The sequence below is a fragment of the Molothrus aeneus genome, chromosome 6 (assembly GCF_037042795.1).
Source record: "Molothrus aeneus isolate 106 chromosome 6, BPBGC_Maene_1.0, whole genome shotgun sequence".
Taxonomy (NCBI): domain Eukaryota; kingdom Metazoa; phylum Chordata; class Aves; order Passeriformes; family Icteridae; genus Molothrus; species Molothrus aeneus.
In genome coordinates this window covers 2,301,676-2,321,512 of record NC_089651.1, presented here as the reverse complement: position 1 = coordinate 2,321,512, position 19,837 = coordinate 2,301,676, and the positions used below count along the sequence as shown (strand labels likewise).

The following is a 19,837-nucleotide window of genomic DNA, read 5'->3' as shown; positions in this document are numbered from 1 at the left end:
CACATTATAAGGGCAATTTTAACATGTCTCTCCCTAAATCAGTTTCATGAGAGATGTTTTCCCCACCAAAAAGCCAGTAAGCCAAGACACACCAGTTTTACTTGAGCTCTATCCTTTCCCCAGTTCACATATTTACTCTTTGTTCGTGTTTATCCTTTTGGCTTCCATAGCAAGGTGAGATGTACCCACACAGCATTTTGGCTGATGACAGATGGGATCACCATTTGACAATTTTCTGGCCTGAGAGCTGTAAGGCACAACTTGCTGTAGTCACCAGAAACACACTGAGCTAGGCTCAAGAGACAGAAGAAGCTTTGAAACAAAAATCATGGGGGATTATCTTCTGCTACTGACATTTCATCACTGTTATACAGCTGGAAACTATTGCTATTGTTTTCACTTCTTCATGTGAAAACAAGTGGAGGGGAACTACTCCAATGCATTTGTTCTGGAATCAGGCTGGAAGCTCTGCACGACCTCCCAAGGTCAGGAGGCTGTCTGCTAATTACAGGTTTCACAATACTGCCTGTTACAGCTTTCTGTATTTATTTATCCTGCTCAAGTGACAAAGCTACTGATGAAATTAACATAAAAGCTGTTTCACTAAATTTTCCACGTACATTCTAAAATGTGAGTTCAGACTGAAAACAGCCTGGCAAGGGAATTGTTAAACTTTATTTCACAGGTGGCCATGGAAAGGACCAGGCACAGGTGGCTGGGAAGCTACAGAAGGAAAGAGGAGTGGATCATTTCCATCCACCAGGCACAAGCAGTTAGATGAGTTCATCTGTATCACTAACCCACAGTGTTCGAATTCCTTTCCTTTATCTATATTTGTCAATAGAATTGGGAACTTATCACAGCAGATGAATACAACGTGTGCTGTGTTTAGACAAGAGAGACAAAATCCCAGATTTGACCTGGTTTGTTTAATCAACAGCAAGAGATCCAATTAATTTGGCACCTCAAGGTCACCCTGGTTATAAATATTCTTGATACTCAGTACATTCTGCTGAGACAGCAACCCAATGAAATATTTACACTTCGGTACTGACGCAATGATTTTTGGCTTCCTGGACACTAATGGAAAGGTACTGGGTTGGGAGTCAGCTCATGCATCTTTAAATCTCTGAATAAATGAATTCAGCATTTCTGTCCGCTGCCTTTCCTCTACCAATGCAGCAAGATGCCTTTCATGCCGTTTTCTGTCTAAAAATTACAAAAATCACTTACAGGGAATTGGAATGGGAAGCTCTCAGCAGTGGTGTTGAAACAGTGGTGTTGTGGTGTGGTAGCTTTGGTGAGGAAGGTAAGGAAGAATCAGTCATCTCCTCAATGTCTGAATGAGAAGATGCTGACTTGGGAGATTTCTTTTTCCCAAAAGCTTGCTTGAAGGAGCTGCGTAACTGGAAAAAAAAAAAAAGACCACAGCAGCACATCCATCATTAAGAGTGAAACCAGGCAAAAAAAGCCACAGACTAGAAACTCTCAACATGCAAATACTTCAGATGCTACAGCCATACTCACATACACAGTAACATGGGTGAAAAATAAAAAACAAAGCTTTTTTTTCCTTAACTATTTTATCAGATTAATAAGGTCAATAGGAGTGGCTATGGATGCTTCCTATTTTTTAAGAGCTATATGACAGCAAACTCTGTTGAGTGCAACAAGCTTTCCAGCAGCATGGTGACAGCTTGCAGCTGTGCTGGCACAGGGCCCAGGCCAGGTTAATGGTGCTGGAAGGGTTAGTGGTGTCAATGGGGGGTTAGCTGCAGAGTTTAAAGAAGGTCCTCCTTACCTCATTGACCTGCCGGAAGAAGTGCAAGCAAAAGGAAGTGGGGGAAGGAAAAAAGACATGTTTTAACAGATAAAGCCACTGATAAGGGAAGTTTTGGATTTCTGAGACAAACAAGACCAATGATTAACAAAGACAAACAGTTACTTTAAAACCAGAACCCTGTATTTTCCAAGACCAGGTGTCTCAAACCACATACAGCCATTGTTTTACATTACCTGAGGAAGACACCAGATCCAAACTCTTTAACTATTTAAATTACATTTTCTACTTAGCTCAAGCAGAGTGCTTTGGCTAAGAGCCAATTTAATAATGTATTTTTCCTTGCAGGAACAGGTATTTCACCACGTGAAAAAACTGCAACTAAAATAACCTTTAGTAATGTGACTGGCATTTTCCAAACAAGAATTAATATTCAAGTCATTATAAACTGCTGTGACCCCAAAGCTACAATTCAAAAGTTAGTGCTCAAGAAGCATTTGGACAATGTTCTCAGATATATAGTTTCACTTTTAGGGAGCCCTAAAAGTTAAACCCCCATGGAATCAAGGTCTGGACTTGATGATCCCCATGGCTTCCCTCCCACTCAGGATACTCCACGTACACCTTTTAATGCCACTGTAAAAATTGCATACATACACAGGCCGGCTTAATATGAGCTAAAACCAGTTTTTTTAAGCTAGACAAAGACTCCTACAATGAGAAATGTTGAAACTCTGATGTTTCAGCTCTGAATGGACATCTGCATTGCTTCTACACAGAACACAAAGACCTTGGCTGAGAACTTCTTCAGCACTGGTGGAATAAACAATGTGTGAATCAGATTCAACTCCCGTATTCTTCGTTGTAGTGTTTTAATTTCCAATCTTCATTTCACAGCAATGATGCACTCATTTTTAATAACAACATAAAAATACTGTCCTGTTTCTTCTACTTCATGAAAACTTTATTTATTAACCTTTATAATAAAAAAATGTTCTCTTAATCTTCTTCAAAAATAGTTTTCTGATGAGTGAGAAATGTGGGCCTGATGTAAGAGCATATCCACCAGGTTACAGTAACAAAAAATAGAAGCTAAACAAGAGTTTTAAAAAGTGTTTATCTTAACCAAGATTTAATGACTACAAAAGTTTTGTGTCACAAACTAAGGGTTGCTAGAAATTTAAAAGCTTCAGCAATTTACTTTGTCTATGTACTAACTTACAGTACAAGAAGGATTTGGACAAGATGCTATTTCCATTCTACCAATTATTTAAGGGGCAGAGTGGAAATGCTTCTTTTATGGAGCAGCTGGCAATACCAAGAGATACCGCAATGAAACCTCTGAGATAAGAGAGAAATAAAAATAAGAACTTGTTCAGGAAGCTCTTTCTTACAGTTCAGGAGTTTCATCAACATTTCTGAGAGAATACTGAGCAAATAGCTTTTACCAGCTCTAACCACATTTTGCATCTCTACAGATTTATCTGTACACCCAAGAGATACAGGGAGATTTAAATTCAGTGGGAAGAAAGGGGTGGATTGTTGTACTGACTACAAAAAAGGATCTAGGGACTTCAGTCCAAACTACAATCAGACTAGGTCACTAAGGAAGTTATGGTCTAATTGAAAATGGAGTTGAAGATAATGTACCTTTCCTCCAGTACAGGGTACCTTGTACATAGTACATGATGAGCAAAGAGGGAAAAACGGGAAAGGACAGGTAAGTAATGCAAAAACTTCCAAAAGAGATGTCCATCATGAAAAATTTTCAAAGATCAGTATTTTTTATATTATTCTTAGCAGTCCAAGTTAATTCTGGACAAAGAGTTCTTAAACTGTTTAATATGTTCACTTATAAGAAAGTGCTACGAGATAAAAACAGAAGAAAACCCACAAGAATGATCTTCTCTTGTGAGCTTGTTTTCCTTTAAGGACAGATGTCACATTTCCTAAAGGGACTGGACACCCTATTAGCCAGACCTGATCTTTGACAGCTGTCAAGCTAAAATTCAATCCTATGCAGAGTCAGCACAAGGATATACATCACTTACAACTCAGTTAAGCCTTCACAGGAGAGTTTACCCATGATTTAAGGAGTGCACAGTCCTTGTGCTAACCTGCTGCATGAGGCAGGAAGGAGCTGCATTTCACCAGACATCTTTTATGAAAAATCCTTTCCTTGGGATTTTTCCTCCTGAGAAGCTGAGAGGCCTCAGGAACAAAATGTAACCAATGGTTATCTGCTGCTGTGGAATGCAACAGGTGCATCTGGGATTGGCCCATGTTGGTTGTTTCTAATTAATGGCCAATCACAGCCCAGCTGGCTTGGACTCTCTGTCCGAGACACAAGCCTTTGTTATCATTCCTTCTTTTTCTATTCTTAGTCAGCCTTCTGATGAAATCCTTTCTTCTATTCTTTTAGTATAGTTTTAATATAATATATAACATAAAATAATAAATCAGCCTTCTGAAACACGGAATCAGATCCTCGTCTCCTCCCTCATCCTTGGACCCCTGTGAACACGGTCACACCGTGCATGTCCTGACAATTTCACAAAAACCTCACACAGTCTCCTACAACATACTCACCCAGTTCTTCCTCTTCTTTTTCTTGGAGTCACTGTCGATGTTGCTGCCCACGCTGGAGTGGCTGGTGGCACTGTTGATGCTGGAGACACTGTCTGAGGAGTGCTGCCTCCGGATCCGCAGGTCCGCGGGCTGGGCAGCTCCAGGACCTGGATATCAATGCAGGCAGTGTCAAAATTAGCTAGGCAATGTGATGAATGGCATTAATAATGCAATTCTGAAGATACATTTTGGGAAACCAGCACTCTGACAAGCCCTTATCCCAGTGGATGGATTGTGGATTTCAAATCCTTGTTTCTTGTGAGGAGATTAAAATCGGAGATGCTTCAAACTTTTCCTTCAGCAATTTATCACAGTGTAAATAAGTGGATTACTCTGGTCTCTGAGCAACCCTGATGGTTACATCAGCTGTTACACAGAGGACTGAGGTCTCACTGGAGAGCCCTGGCGTCTCTGTATGTGGTGCTTGTCTCTCACCTTTGCAGTTCAGCTCAGGTGTGTTGATCACTCCATTGATGGCAGCCTGAGCAGCAGCATTTTGTTTCTTCAGGAGTTCAATTGTCTTCCTTAACTCATTCAGTTCTGAGTCCTTGAATAAGGGAAAAAAACATAGGATAGTACACAGGAGAAGAACACCAAAGAAGCTGCTTTTCCATCTAAGTTTTGATAGTTCATAGTGACTTTATGGAATACATATGTACAAGGAGGTGAAAATTAGGTTTGGGATACCTGGGGAAGCACACCCTCAACAGGGTGCAAAACAGCTTAGGTATTATGATACCAAAAAAAATGCATGTATTCTGTAATGCAGAAATAATGTCTATTCAAGCATACTGTCCAAAAACACAATGCTGCCAGTCTTGTAAGTATTCTTCTTGGTGTTTCTTTCAAACATGCCCATTTATGGATGCATTGGGATGAAATATATTACAGAAATATGCAACAATCAATAGGAATAACCTGATCAGTTGCCACAAAATCCCAGTGCAGAAAATTAGTGCTTTATACAAATTATTTTTTACATTTTACTCTGTCACCACAAATGAGGGAGCTAAGTTAAATTGACTTATGTTTGTGACTTTTTCCCCCACACAGCTACAGAAGGAGCACGGGCAACAATGCTGGGAACAGAAATGAAGGCTTCCAAATGCTTTTGAAGCTTGCCTTTTGCTCTGCTGTCATGGTCAGGCTCTGCAGTCGGATTGTCATGTTCCCCAGGCTCTGCTCAAACGCTGCCACCAGGTGAGCCTGAAATCAAACCACACAGGAGGAGTCAGTTCTCTTCCCCCAAAAAGGAGTATTTCTGCAGGTATTTAATCAGTCCACCCAGTGCATGGCATTGTTTGTTGTGTAAATGGTGCAGAGAAAACAACACTGCCTAGAAAAGGTCAAATGAGTAGAGCACACATTATGGAAATGCTTGCCAACAATAAAACATAAATCAAGTTTTCGTATAGAGAAGAGTAAGGCAGAAATTTCCCTCCAACTCAATCAGTATTTTCCTTTGTGGATAATTAAGGTAAAAAGATGTTGGCAGTCACAGGGGTGGAGGTTCTCCCTGTGTTTATCCCACCAGGAGAGCAGATGCTTTGTTAGATGATGCACCTGCATCTAACTCCAAGACTTCTCCCCTATTTGAGTGCACCTCGCTTCCAGCCAAGGTCAGCTTGCTTACATATCATCCAAAATTCCTGCTGCTTGGCCAATTACCCTCTTTTCTTTTCCCAAGGAAAGAAAAAAAAAAAGTGCTTCCTGAGAAAAAGATTCTACATTCTTCTCCCAAGAAGCATGGAGAACACAGTGTCCATTACATGAAAGACATCAGCTAGGAATTGAAAATGACTGAGAGGCAAAAGGAAGGAAAAGTAGATTGGGAAGATGGAAAAGAATGTAAGAAACTGTATTTCTACAGCCATGACATGGCACTGTTTTCTAGGTATTCATATGCATACATAACTGATCACAGGTGTATTTCAATATGTATTTGTCTCATTAGCCATAATAATCTACACTAACCATTAAAAAATAGCTTCATTTATCTATTAAAAATAATTCTACATGCACAATGACAAGTCAAATGGTGAAATTTTTCCAAGCAGAAAAAGATATTTTCTCACCTAAAAAATACAGAATAGCAAAACCTTTCACAGACTCATTCAGCAGCAGCACACAGTTGACTTATCCTAAATAACTGTTCTCACATTCACAAAGAAAACAAACATGAGCAGTACAATAACATGGGGATGTGCAGCTCTCATTCCCATCAGCCCCTATGAAAATAAGCAGAGCTGAGACTGTGAGAAAATGGCAAAAAGTAATTCAAAACCTAACACTACACACGTAGGAAAATCTAAATATTTATTTTAAAAACACAGAGTGCACAGCTTCTGTTGGGGAGGATGAACAGGGAACAACAAAGCTGATATTCAGGGATCCTCAGCAATACTTTTCAAAAGCAAAAAATAAATGGGCAAACAGGAGTGCATGGATTAGTAACAGATACAAACCCTTAATGCTTTGACCTGAGCCTTAAAAACCAGTTGCTCTTTCCAAACTGGATCTTGCAATTATTCCTATCTTGAAATCATTCAGTGAGCTAAGAAAAAAAATGTGATCTCCATTTTCTATAGCGGGAGCAAAATGTTTTCAAATTCATGCCCTTGATAGCTTGAGAAGCATCAACAACTGCAATGTCTATGCAAGGAAATTCAGGAAAAAACCTGTTAACTGAAGAGATTCATTTAAATTGTCAAAGTTTTAATTGCCTTTTAAAGGAAATGTCCAAGTGTCTTAACTAACAGCATTTATTAGTCTCAATCTTTTTGGGAACAGACCCTGCCTTTTACATGGAAAAAGGATGTTCTCTGGAAAGAAGTGGCTAAAGACCGAAATTTAATAGTGGGACAGTTATAGCAACATCTCTGTTGCCAGTTTATGGACAGATCAGGAAGATCAGGGGCAGGCTCAAGTCTAAGAAGTTTAAATAGCATGAATAAAACACTGTAAGATTTTAGCAAAGTGAACTAAGCAAAAATGGAATATTATCAAAATAATAAATTATATGCTTTGTTACTTTGGGGGTTTTTGGTTTTTTTTTTTGAGAAAAGCCCACAAGAAAAACCCACAAAAACCCAAATGACCCCAATCTAAACAAAACCATACAGGAGTGTACACTAAAAACTGTTCTCCACAAAGAGAGTGGTAGTAACCACATAGAAATTCTTGGGCAGATGAAGAGCAGCTGGGCCAGGCAGTGAGCAGCCTGTGCTGAGCACCAGCCCAGTGACCCTGAACTGTGGGAAGGAGAATGCAATAAAGCCACAGCAGAGCCAAATGAGCTGCTCAGCTGACAAGGTCTTTGTTTGAAGGACACAAGCTGGGTTATTTAACAACATCATTAAAAACCTATGCAAGAAAATCTGGTCCTGCTTTCCCACAAGTAAAAGAATCTTCTGGGGGAAAACCAATTCCTGTATCCATCCCCTTTGTATTTGAAAGGCAAATGCAAGATTTAACTTTTGAAAGATGTTGAAACTGTTTTCTTTTCCTCTTGGGACAGTAACTAAGTGGTTTCATTCAGCCAAAGCCCTTTTATTTGACTTCCCTGTAGTAACTGTGTTCTTAGTTTTCTGGCCCCATTTTCAAGCTGGATGAAGCACTGTGGTGCCTGGAGTGGACAGCACAGATTTCCCCTTGAATCTTTCCTGTGATGCTGCTCAGGTGAACCTGTCCTTTCCTGTCCCAAGCTTTGCACTCCCCCAGTTCCCAGAGCTGATGGACAGGGAAATCCCCTTCAAGCAGCACAAGTTCTGATGTTCATTCATTCCCATAAACCAGGATGTCAGGATGATCTGATCTGCTATTCATCTCCAGCTTATTTACTCTAGAATTGCTTATTTTCCTTGCACGCTTCTGTGTTGCAGACTCCTGCTATCTGTGACTGCAGCACAGAACACACAAATAAACTTGCTCAGGGTCATACAGTATTGCCTCAACACCTCCTGGATTCCAAGTATTTTTTTTTTCCCTGAGTGTCTTAAATTACTTATCCCTCAAATTCCAGAAAGGAACAAGCAGAAGTATTGTCTAGACTGACAAAAAATCAGGTACCTCAGTTCTTCAGGCTTAACTTTAAATCAGTTTCCAAAGCCCCTTATGCCAGCATTATTTATCATGCCACATCTTTATGCAACAGAAAAACATAGTGAATTTCAGTCCAAGTTTCTATTAACTTTTATTCCTACCAATTAAAATCTTTATCTGTATCTCATCCTACCCAAATGTCAAAGAAAGACACTGTTTTTTAAAGAAAGACCCTGTCCTGAATGATCTTCTCAGGACCTTAAGATGGCTTAGACAGCTATAAAGCCAAATTCTTATTATTATAATTCAGTTTTTAAAGAAAAGTATAAGATAATTTATATAATTTAGTAGGGCAGAGGATGCTATTTTTGGACATGTCCCACACATGCATACAGTTATTTCTTTAAACACATCAGTAATACAAACGGAATGTTATATACATGAAATCTTTTTGTCACTTCAAGAACCTGGGTGGTAATTGTTGCATTAAATGCATTCCAGGTTAGTGTTTGCCCTCAGAGCTGTACTCACATTAGCAGTCAGCTGAGTTGTCAGAGCTGACACTTTTTCTTGGGATGCATCCAATTCTCTCCGCAGCTTGCGAATCTGAGGGTTTCAAGAGAGCACTTTAGTGCATCACAGCAAGGAGAAATAAAACAGCAGCACAGAGAATGCACAGTGGCATTTCTGCTTGTCAAAGAGGATGTGCTCTTACCTCTGACTGGCACTTCTCTTCAGGCTGTAAAATAAAAGGAATTATGTGAGGATATTGCAACATAACCAGCCTGACACATTTATGCAAATTATCTTTTTGTATTTCAAGAATTCTAATATGAACTCCCTATTTTGGATTCCCTCATCCATATTCAGTCTACTTTAGTCTCCTAATTTATTTACTCTCAAGGAAAAAGAAAATAGGCTGCTGGAGGTACTTCCTTCTGCAGGAAGGAATTTGGGCTCCACCTCAGCCTGCTGACCAGTGCACCTCTGATGTCAGTCATGGAAGAGTGAGAAGTCCTGGCTCTGTCCACAAGGGACTGCAGGAGGCTCTGAGGAACCAGGACTGCCACAGAACTTGGCTGATCCTGGGCAATTCCCTTCATCCCACAGAACTTGGCTGATCCTGGGCAATTCCCTTCATCCTACACTCAGCTCTCCATGGGAAGGAGGTCGCATTTTTGCATTCTAAAGTGATGTGAAAAAGAAAATAAAAAACTAAAAATTCCTCCCATTTGGGTGCTGCCAAGGCACTGTGGGCACACACAGCCAGCTCTGAGGATGCCAAGTGGATGCTCTGAGCCTCCACTGTGGTCAGCATGACAGAAGTGTGGCTGCTATGGCCTGTTTCTAACCACAGCTATCAGCTAAGGACAAGCATGGGGTAGGAAGTCACACACTCCACTGTTTCTAAGAAAACATGCTCACTTCCAGCCACCAGGAAAATTACACCCATCCCAACACACTATTGCAGCAAGCACAGGAACCTGAAGCTCTGGGTGCTCCCCTGCTATTTTCAAACTCCAGCAAGCCTTATTTTAGGATCAGATAACCAAAAGGAATACATACTTGTGGAGAAAATGTTACTGGCACAGTGACTAAATTACCTTTTTTTAAGAATTATTAATATTTGTGCATTGAAAAGTGAACTTCTTTAGTAGTAAATCATTAATATAAGGATGGGATGACTTTATTTAGCAAATTTTGGGATGCTGTAAGTAACAAAGTTAAAATCTCCTCATATCTACTAAGGTGCTTTGTAGCAAAACCTACTTAGCATGGCATAAAACACAGACTCAAAAAATCAGTGGCTGCTTTTAGGCCATTGAAGTCTGTGTTTAATGTGCTAAATATCCACAGGCGCCTTCATTCCTTTCCTAGCTAGCATTCAGAACACAGTCAAATGAAAACTGCTTTTTTCCTGCTCCTTGAATGGCAAAACTAGCACAGCAAGACCAGCCAATTCAATAATTTTGATGAATAAATACACACTTCATTTCATTATACTCACTGTGGAATAAATAGATGATGTACTGGACACCAAAGAGAGAGAAGAACCATGCACTACAAGAAAGAAAATAAACACAATGAATTTAAGTGCACTAACCACAGGGTGGAATCATCATAAATCATCCCCTGTAAACAACCAATCTGCCGTAGAAATACTTTCACAAACTTCACCATCCATCATAAACTTAATTATATTATTGTACCAATAATGTATGGTTTGAAGCATGCATTGCCAGCTGATACAATCCATAACCTTGGATTTGGTAAAGCTGTTTCAAAATTCTCACAATACTTGTTTTTTTTGGGAAAATTAGGTGTGGCCAAAACTTTACAAAAGTTTTGATGAAGGTCTGTTCAGAGATAAATATTTCTCTGGATAGTTTATATTAAAATTCTTGCAAAAGGGCTTACTCAAGACTAAAAAAATCCCAAGAAATGCAGAAGAGATTACAAAATTAAATCTAAGTATTTTTTCTTTAGTTTTAGGTGAGACTGAGGTTTGTTGGTTTTTTTTAAGCAACAGACCAAGATGGGAATGTCCTGAGGAAACCACAACACCCAGCTCCAGTGTGTAACCAGATGCTCCAGGAGAAGACGTGGAGGACCCAAGGAAAAAAAACCATTGTCTAATTTTGGGGCTGTGAATTCTCCTCTAAATGCAGCTGTGTCTTCCTTCTGCTGACTTAATGGAGCTGCATCAGTGCATCAATGAGCCCAATGTTCCTTTCCCTGTAGGGTTTCTTGGTGTTTCTTTAAAGCAAGGACATTTTTTTAACAAGGCAAAGTTTGTTCTCTCATAAAAAATTAACAGTGAAAACACAGCTACAAGACTTTCTGGAAAAGGATTAGTTTCAAGCAATTTTTGCATTTAAATTCAATAAAGGACATACATATACACTGATGACCTAGATGATCTTCAGAGGTTCCTTCCAACCTTAACTATTCTGTGATTCTCAAGGCTGTTGCCATCCTGATGCCTGTTACATCAGGATTTACATACAAATATAGCATTATTTCATTCTTTATTAGATATTGAAAAAAGTACCTGAAGCTATTCTTTCTGTGACTGAAACATGCAAAATTACTTTCCCCTTATTTTTAGTTTTAGAAACAAATAGTACTGAACTGAAACTTCATTCAAAATTCAGGTAACTGAACACAAATCATATGAAATAGCATAAAATCATTTTTTCTTTCTTCTAAGTCCTCCAGCAAAAAAAAAAAAAAAAAGAAAAAAGTTTAGAAAAGCTGCCATTTTGCTTTAATTACCTAGAGTAATTCTACATTTGTACTAAATGGGTTCTGCTTTCCCACTGACATTATATCCTAAGGCAATACTGGAAAGAGAAGTAAACAAGGTCTAAGTTGGCTTCTGAAGGAATTTAAGATAATTTAGAGAACCCACAAGAAAGTGAAAAAAACCCCTCACATCCATTTGCTTTCTCTGGGTAATCATATTTTCAATTAAAACGATCTTTCTAGTTACACATTAAGGACTATCCTGCACTAAGAACATAAAATAAGTGTGTGAGTCAGAGCCAGGCTGTGTCTAATGGTGTGCTCCAGCCCTGGCTGCAACCACAGCCCATGTTCACTGAAAAGAATGAAAAGAGGAGACAGATACACAGTGATTATTCCCCAGGTACATCTTTGCACCTTCTGGGAATCAGCAGAGAGGGAAATTCCAGGGGTGGAAGCTGCAGTCAGACCATTATTTTGTGCTGTGACCTGTCTACCATTAACTCCCTTAACTGCTACTGAATCCACTGACAGATTTTGTCTGCAACGAAAAATTCTCTTGAGTTCAGAAATATAATTCTTTGCAGCTGTTTTAGACCTGCTACTGAACTAGTAAGTTCCCTGAGTGCCTCCATGCCATTGTGCTAACAGAAGGAATGGATGACCAATCTCTTCATAACAAACAAAAATTCAATACACATTGCTTCAACCATCGCTTTCCATGCTGAAGACTTCTACTTTAACTTTATATCACAGATGTTCTGTGCTTAAGATCTCCTTCTCCCTTTTCTTTACTTGCATTTTCCCCTTAAGATTTTTAAGATGGAAAGTCCAAAGTGAGGCAATATTGCACAAGGCCACAAATGTGCAATTCAGAGAGGGAATATAATATATTTTCTGGTCTGCTTCCCTATGTTCTTCCTTGTTGAATTTTTTCCCTAATAGATATATAACCAAAAAAGAGCCCTACCACTGGCCAGAGAGGAAACAGAAACTTTATCATGGACTTGGTCAGACACAACACAGAGTTAGCATCAGCTGGAATTTTTAAGATCACATTGGGACTTTAATACAGGAGAGAAGATGCAAAATAAGAAAAAAGGGGGAAAGAACATATAACTCTGGGAATCCTACTCCTGCCTTGTGAAACACCAGCATCACATAGAATCATAGATTTATTTGGGTTGGAAAAGACCTCTAAGATTAGGTCAGCACTGCCAAGGCCATCAGTAAACCATGTCCCTAAGGACCACATAGACACAGGAATGGTGACTCATGTGCACCATTGGAACGTGCACATAATTTCGGATTTCTCATTTTAAGGACAACTGAGGAGTTAATATACTTGTGCAATTTCTTTTTAAAGGATCTGCAGATGGCTACTTGAAGGCTATTTAATTAGGAGCCTGAAGGCAGTTATGCTCCTGATGCAATTCCTGTTTCTTGCAGCCAGCATGCAACTGCATGCAGCCCACAAACCCAAATTAGTCTGGAGCTATTATTTTAAAGCACTGTAAACGCAAGGCAAGCATGTATCATTTTTAATGCTAGAAAAGAAAGGCTCTAGCTGTGACCATCTGCTCAGAGAGCAGAAAGAAAAACTGTAGCACAAAAAGGAATAACAATTTATATTCCAACGATAAAGAATGAACTTTGTTTTTCTCTTGGAGGCTGAAGTATCAGGGTGGAGCCAGTGGCAGCCCAGCTCCTGGGGAAGACTGTTGGCTGGAGAAGTGGGGAAACTGGAGAGCCAGGAGAGCACTCAGTTTTTATGCTGTGTTTGTTCCCCAGGAGGTTCTGGTGAGTTTGGAGGCTGCTCCTGCTGGCCCTGTCTGTCACAAGAGTTACTGCAAGGCTGACCAACCTACCTGCTGTGCTGTGAGAGAACATGACTGTACTTCATACCCAGAGACAGGAGAAGAAAAGGCTTGAAAGAATAAATCCTGGCCCTGCTTTGAGGTTAATGAGAAACAAATGCCTTGTAATACTATGTGCTAGGAAATAATTAAGAAGTAGGTTGGTAAGCTTCATTTAAGACCTGGATTTGCTTCATTGACACTGGATGATTGTATAAAATCAATTTGTTCATTAACCACAAATTTAAATTTCTCTAATACTTTAAAATCTCTTCTCTCAGGGCGAAGGCAAACCTCTGCTATATTCAGAAACACTTAACCACTTAGACCCTGAGAAATAAGCAGGAGCTATAAGCAGGTTAGCTTAGTAGTAAGCCTTCTCTTAGTAGTAAGCCAGGGAAATGAGGGAAGGCCTTTCTCCTGAAGACAAAAATACAGAGACTACACCTACACATTCAATCCATATGGTAAAATATTATTATCCTTTTAGGTGTGAAAAATTGAGGAAACTCTGAAAGGGATCTTCAGCATGTCCCTTGTAGGGTCAAATTAGTTCCTCAGATACAAAAGTGGTATTTTCCAACCACTTTCAAGTCCATTACTTAGTGGATATTTCTTGGACTTCATTTTTATTACTTTTTTCAAATTAATAAAAAGCACTTCATAGAACATTTCACCTAAGTCTTTTCAGATTTTCCTTTTCTTCTTTTTTTTAATGGTTTGTCTTCAAACATGCAATACTTATTGAATGTTTATCCAAACCAGGCTCTCTGCTGGACAAGAACTTCTGAACTACAGGAGAGAGTTTAACCTCCAATGTGCCAAAATGGACTTGCTGCAATCTTGAGCACAGTTAAAACACTAAGGCTACAATTTTTTGGAGGTTGTCTTCAGTAGAACCCAAGCAAATTTTGCTGCAGTAGCTCTTCTGGTAAGTCACTGAAGTGTAACACAGATACAGAGACTCAAATTCCTTCCCAGATTATACTGACTGACTGAGCATCTGGCAGCCTTTGACTGTTTCTGATCATTCAGCTTTCTGAGAGCAAACAAAGGTTAATTCCTGCAATGACCCAGCTTTTAGCTCTGTAGAACTATTATAATAATTCTCAACCCCTAATAAAAATCCTTAGCCACAGACCTCTAAAATACAATAAAATGTACTGAAGTTAGACTGACTAAATTTGATAACCAATTAATTAATCTTTCCAGAGACATATCCAATACATATTCTCTACCTTCTCCAATGGCAAAAAACCATGATGGGATAACCAGAATCTCCAGGAAGACACTTTGCAGCTCTCAAAGGTTTCTGCAAGCACTGAAGTGTGGCTCCCATGCAGGCCTGGTTCTTGGGCAGCAACAACCATGGGGCACTGGTATTAACAGTGCTGAGTAAGAGCAGGTCTCCAGAAGCACAGGAAAGAGCCATCAAAGGCTTGTGTGGCCTGTGAAGTGCAATCAAGATCCTCCCAACCCTTGCCAGAAAGGAGATTTAAGACTCAAAGGGTTAATGTTGAAAATGTTTCCTATGAATCCCTCCATGCTTGACTTTTCAAAGTGCAATGCTTGAGGATTTTAATGTGTGCTCACAGCTGCTCCTCCTACAGCTACAAGGATGCCTGATCAGGAGCAACCAAACTAAACATTCCTTTCTAGGTAAATGCTTTTTCTTACTATATTTACATGGGTTCTTTTTATCAGGTGTGGTTACATATTTGAAAAGATGATGCAGCACTAAATAGACAAGCCTAGATGTTTCAAAGAACTACTCAATGCCCTTTGGAATATCTGTTGTATCAAGCCAGGACATTCAGCAGAAATGAAAAGCAAAGGCTATTTGAGTACAGTTTAAATACTGGAAAAATTACTGGGATAGAAACAGTCCAACTGATATCACTTATCTATACTATAAGCAGAAATGTGGAAGTGCAAGTTCAGAATACCCCTATCGAAGAAACACTGATGTGCTGACTCTAACCTTGAAATAGTCGTTCTGAGAGCACAAAAAATTAAGCACAGGATATGTTTAAGCCATTTCTTGAACAGTCAAGGTCTAGGTACAACACTTATTTCCTGTGTCTGACCAACACAATCACTGAAAAAACATCATTCTCTCTGTCATCATTCACATCTGTCTCTGTGACCAGTGACAGGACCCAAGGGAATGTCCTGAAGTTGTGTCAGGGAGGTTCAGGTTGGATATCAGGAAAAGGCTCCTCACCCAAAGGGTGACTGGGCACTGAACAGGCTCCCCAGGGAAGCAGTCACAGCAGCAAGGCTGGCAGAGTTTAAGAAGTGTTTGGACAACGCTCTCAGGCACATGGGGTGATTGTTGGGGTGCCCTGGGCAGGGCCAGGAGTTGGATTTGATGATCCCAGTGGGTCTCTTCCAACACTCTGATTCTACAATCAGAACAGCCACGAACAGGACTATGGTTTTAGCTACCACTGAGAGCTCCACACTGAGAAAGCTGTGTTTGAACAGAGAAGGGCCCAGTTCCCGTGCAAAGGCCACCCTCTGTGTTGGCAGTTCTGGACACTGAGCATTTTAGACTTTCTGTGCTGACAGACTGACTCCCAGGAGAGCACTGTATTTGTCCTGAGGCCATGGAAAAGGCTTCAAAAATTGATTGATAGCACTGGGATTACAGGTGTGTAGTTGATTAGAAGTGTGTAATATCATAGGGTGGGAAAACATAGAGTTTGGGGTTTTAGAATATGGTAATATATATAAAGTAAGATGGAAGTTTTAGGGCAGAGGCTGATGCTTCTTCTTTACCTTCTTATTCCTTCCTCTTCCTGGGTTTGGGTGGTATTTTGTAATTGCACAGAAAAGTCCACATTGCAGACTTTGAGTGATTAGTCACTGGATTAAGAGTGAAAATAATTTAGGTGTCATTTCTTAATTGGATAGGTTAGCCTTAAAAGACCTTGTACAGAAAGATAGATAGCCATTTTGTAGCTTGTTAGTAGAACACTGCAGAACTCAACTTTAGGGTTTCTGTGGTTGAGGTGACCCCAAGGTATTAAAAAGTCTTTTTTTTTCTTAGCCTTGTGACTGAAGAAGTCGAGATTAGTTGGTTTTGTTTTTCAAGGCTGTTTATTTTTCTTTTCTATTCCATTCCTTCTCTGACCTGCTGAGGTCTGTCCAGCAGGTTGGGCTGTGGCACAGTCCCTGCCCTTGGGGGGGTGTTAACTTTTTACACTAAGAACCACGTGTGCTTTATTCACAATAATTTCCCAATACCCATCACCTCTGTTAGACAGTCTGTCTCTACCCTAAACCAATCCAGAAGTGTCACCATCACAGCAGAAGATGGAGGACAAGAAGGAGAAGAAGGACAGGACACACCCAGATTCCTCCATCTTGCTTTTTGAACTCCCATTCTAAAACCCCAAAATTCTACTTTTCCACCCTGTAACAAATTCACTATCATTCTATTCAAACCCTTGTGGCTTGTATCTCCTCACACAAAGTTGGCAATTTTCTCCATGGGCTAAAATGGAAGGCACAGGTGTCTTTGACTCCATGCCAGGATTTTTGAGCTCTTTGCCAGGGTCTGGAATCACCCAGGGCAGCCAGAGCAATGTCCTGGGTCTTGACAACGAATTGTAACACAGACAAGAAACAATGAACACCCTGAGTGCGAGCACGGAGCACCGTCTGTAGCGCCTCAACTGCGAGCGTGGCAGAGGCAGAAGAAGCAGCCAAACCCCGGCCCCCGTGAGCACGCCCAGCCCCGCGGGCCCGCACTGACCCTCCTCGAAGCCGTCGCGGAAGGAGCCGGAGCGGCTCATGGTGCGGCTCTTGTCGTCCAGGGACACGGAGCTGTTGCGGAGGCGTGTGTCGCCGTAGGGCTCGTAGGGGCCGTCGGCGTTGGACAGGCTGTGCGTGCGCAGCATGCTGGGGTTGGACAGGCTCATCTGCGCCGCGCTCGTGGGGCTCGCTGCAAAGCAAGTAACAAACACGCGCGTTGCTGCGGCGCTTTGCGGGCAGTCCCGACATGGGAAGAAAGGAGAGTCTTGATGAATCTTGACCCCATGTTTCAGAAGGTTGATTTTATTATTTTATGATATATATTATATTAAAAGAGAATGATATATTAAAGCTATACTAAAAGAATAGAAGAAAGGATTTCATCAGAAGGTGGGAAAGGAAAGGGGAAAGGAAAGGGGAAAGGAAAGGTTCAGGAAAGGAAAGGGAAGGTTAAGGGAAGGTTGGAAGGGGAAGGGATCTTGTGACTGACCAGACAGTCTGAGACAGCTGGACTGTGGTTGGCCATTAATTAGAAACAACCAGATGAGACCAATCACAGATGTGTTTTGCGGAGATAAACAAAACTGTACAACTTTGTGAAAGTTGTAAAGCCGGTATGTTTATTACAGCGCTGGACACATGTGGAGATTACTTTCTTTAAAGGACATGTGTACTTTTGGGGATGTCAGGTGTTTTTTTATCTTCTTCTCAAATACATATGCATACAATTTTACAATAGTTTCATACATATTCATTTTTACTAATTCCGCATGGCATTTGCTGCTTGTTCTTCTTTATCAGAAATAATTTCTAGGTCAGGTTGACCTGCTCTTACAGCAGTCTCTGTCCCTCTTTATCACTCTTTGCCTCTCTCTCCCTTATCTCTGTCTTTCACTGAAGCAGTTTCTCTGAGCTTAGGCTTTTGCAGTCAGGCTAAATAGCTATGTTTTCAAATTATAGACTCAACTCAAAGACGTACATTTCACTTAAATCAAAATGGATTTCTACTCTGAAGATTTCTACTCTGTCTCAGATGCACCTGTTGCATTCCCCAGCAGCAGACAATTATCGTTTGCATTTTGTTCCTGAGGCCTCTCGGCTTCTCAGGAGAAAAATCCTGGCGAAGGGATATTTCAGAAAATATCATGGCTACACACTGTCACTGTCACGCTATCTAAGAAATCCCTTCGCCAGGATTTCTTCTCCTGGGAGGATGAGAAGTCTCAGCTTCTCCATCTTTTGCCTGCTCTAGAATGTGGGCTGGAGATTGTTTAGCCAAATATGTGAATTGTTTTTAATTAATGGCCAACCACAGTCCAGCTGTGTCAGGCTCTCTGAGTCAGTCACGAGCTTTTATTATTCATTTTTGTTAAACCTTCTGAGGTATGCTTTCTCTTTCTTTAGTATAGTTTTAGTATAGCATTCTTTAATATAATATAGTGTCATAAAATAATAAATCAACCTTCTGAGAACATGGGAGTAAAATTCTCATCTCTTCCCTCGTCCTGGGGACCCTCACAAACACCACACACACCCTTAGTGCCACCAACACGGCCTCTCTTGTTCTCCTTCTGTTATCCTCCACCAGCAAAGGTGCTTCCCCCCGCCCTCCACTTTAAGACACAAATTTTTGTCCAGGCACCATTGGTTTTCCAGTAAGGGGTATGCAAACAAGGCTAGTGGATGTGAAAACTCAAGTCAAATAAGGTCATTTTAAAAACTGTCTGTGTGTCCATAATGTCCATGTGTCCGTAATTCCACAAACAAGCTGAGTCACCTCACTAACACCTCCCAGGCATGGGAGAATGAAAGAAAATTATCTTGTCATAAACTAATTCATTAATTAGTTAACGAATTAATTAATTAATCATTTGATGAATTAATTAATTATTTAATTTGGAACTGTTCTTCCACAAAAAATTGTAGTATTTTGTCTCTATAGAGCAGGACTTACCTTCTTCAAAGCCTTCGAGTTCTAAGAAAATGACATTTTTCTATGTATTTTAGTCATAAATATAAAGAGCTCTAGTTTCCTAATAGCTGTACAGTTCAGAACTTTCAGCTATGACATCCTGAGAACTGTAAATTACTAATTTTGCCTTAAAAGCCAATATTCTTCCAGCCAGTGTTTAGAGTACAAAAGTACTGTAATCTCACATTTCTCAAAAGAGCTTTTGTGCTAAAATTATGCCTGCTATCTACTAAGAATTAGTTCATTTGTGGGGAAAAAGAGAGAGCAAAATCATTGCTCATCTGGTTCCTCTTGGTGTGCTGTCCTTGCCTGTTTCTATATAGACCACCAACTGATACAGACTATTGTAGAAAACAGGATAATTCAGTTCACAGGTTCTTGACTTCCATATCATCATTTGCTCTTAAATTAGATACAAAGACCTTTCTTAACTCCAATATCTCTAAGCTCTCATCTTAAAAACATAGGAAAACATATTTTCTTTTTTTTTTTTTTGGTGTTCATTGCAGTTTGTGGCTATTATTTGAAGCTAATACAAATAATCTCCAACACTGT

General features: G+C 40.1%; 1 protein-coding gene across 2 annotated transcripts in view; it reads right to left on the bottom strand.

Moving 5' to 3' along the window:
* NAV2 (neuron navigator 2) overlaps positions 1-19,837 on the bottom strand; it is a 213,386-nt gene that overhangs the window by 17,052 nt on the left and 176,497 nt on the right. For both annotated transcript variants that reach the window (XM_066552951.1, XM_066552952.1), the window contains 9 exons: positions 17,312-17,500; positions 10,458-10,510; positions 9,165-9,188; positions 8,981-9,055; positions 5,531-5,614; positions 4,844-4,955; positions 4,370-4,515; positions 1,802-1,810; positions 1,234-1,406 (listed from right to left, as the gene is read on the bottom strand). In XM_066552951.1, coding sequence (XP_066409048.1) covers positions 1,234-1,406; positions 1,802-1,810; positions 4,370-4,515; positions 4,844-4,955; positions 5,531-5,614; positions 8,981-9,055; positions 9,165-9,188; positions 10,458-10,510; positions 17,312-17,500 — 865 coding nt within the window. The remainder of the gene's footprint in view (positions 1-1,233; positions 1,407-1,801; positions 1,811-4,369; positions 4,516-4,843; positions 4,956-5,530; positions 5,615-8,980; positions 9,056-9,164; positions 9,189-10,457; positions 10,511-17,311; positions 17,501-19,837) is intronic.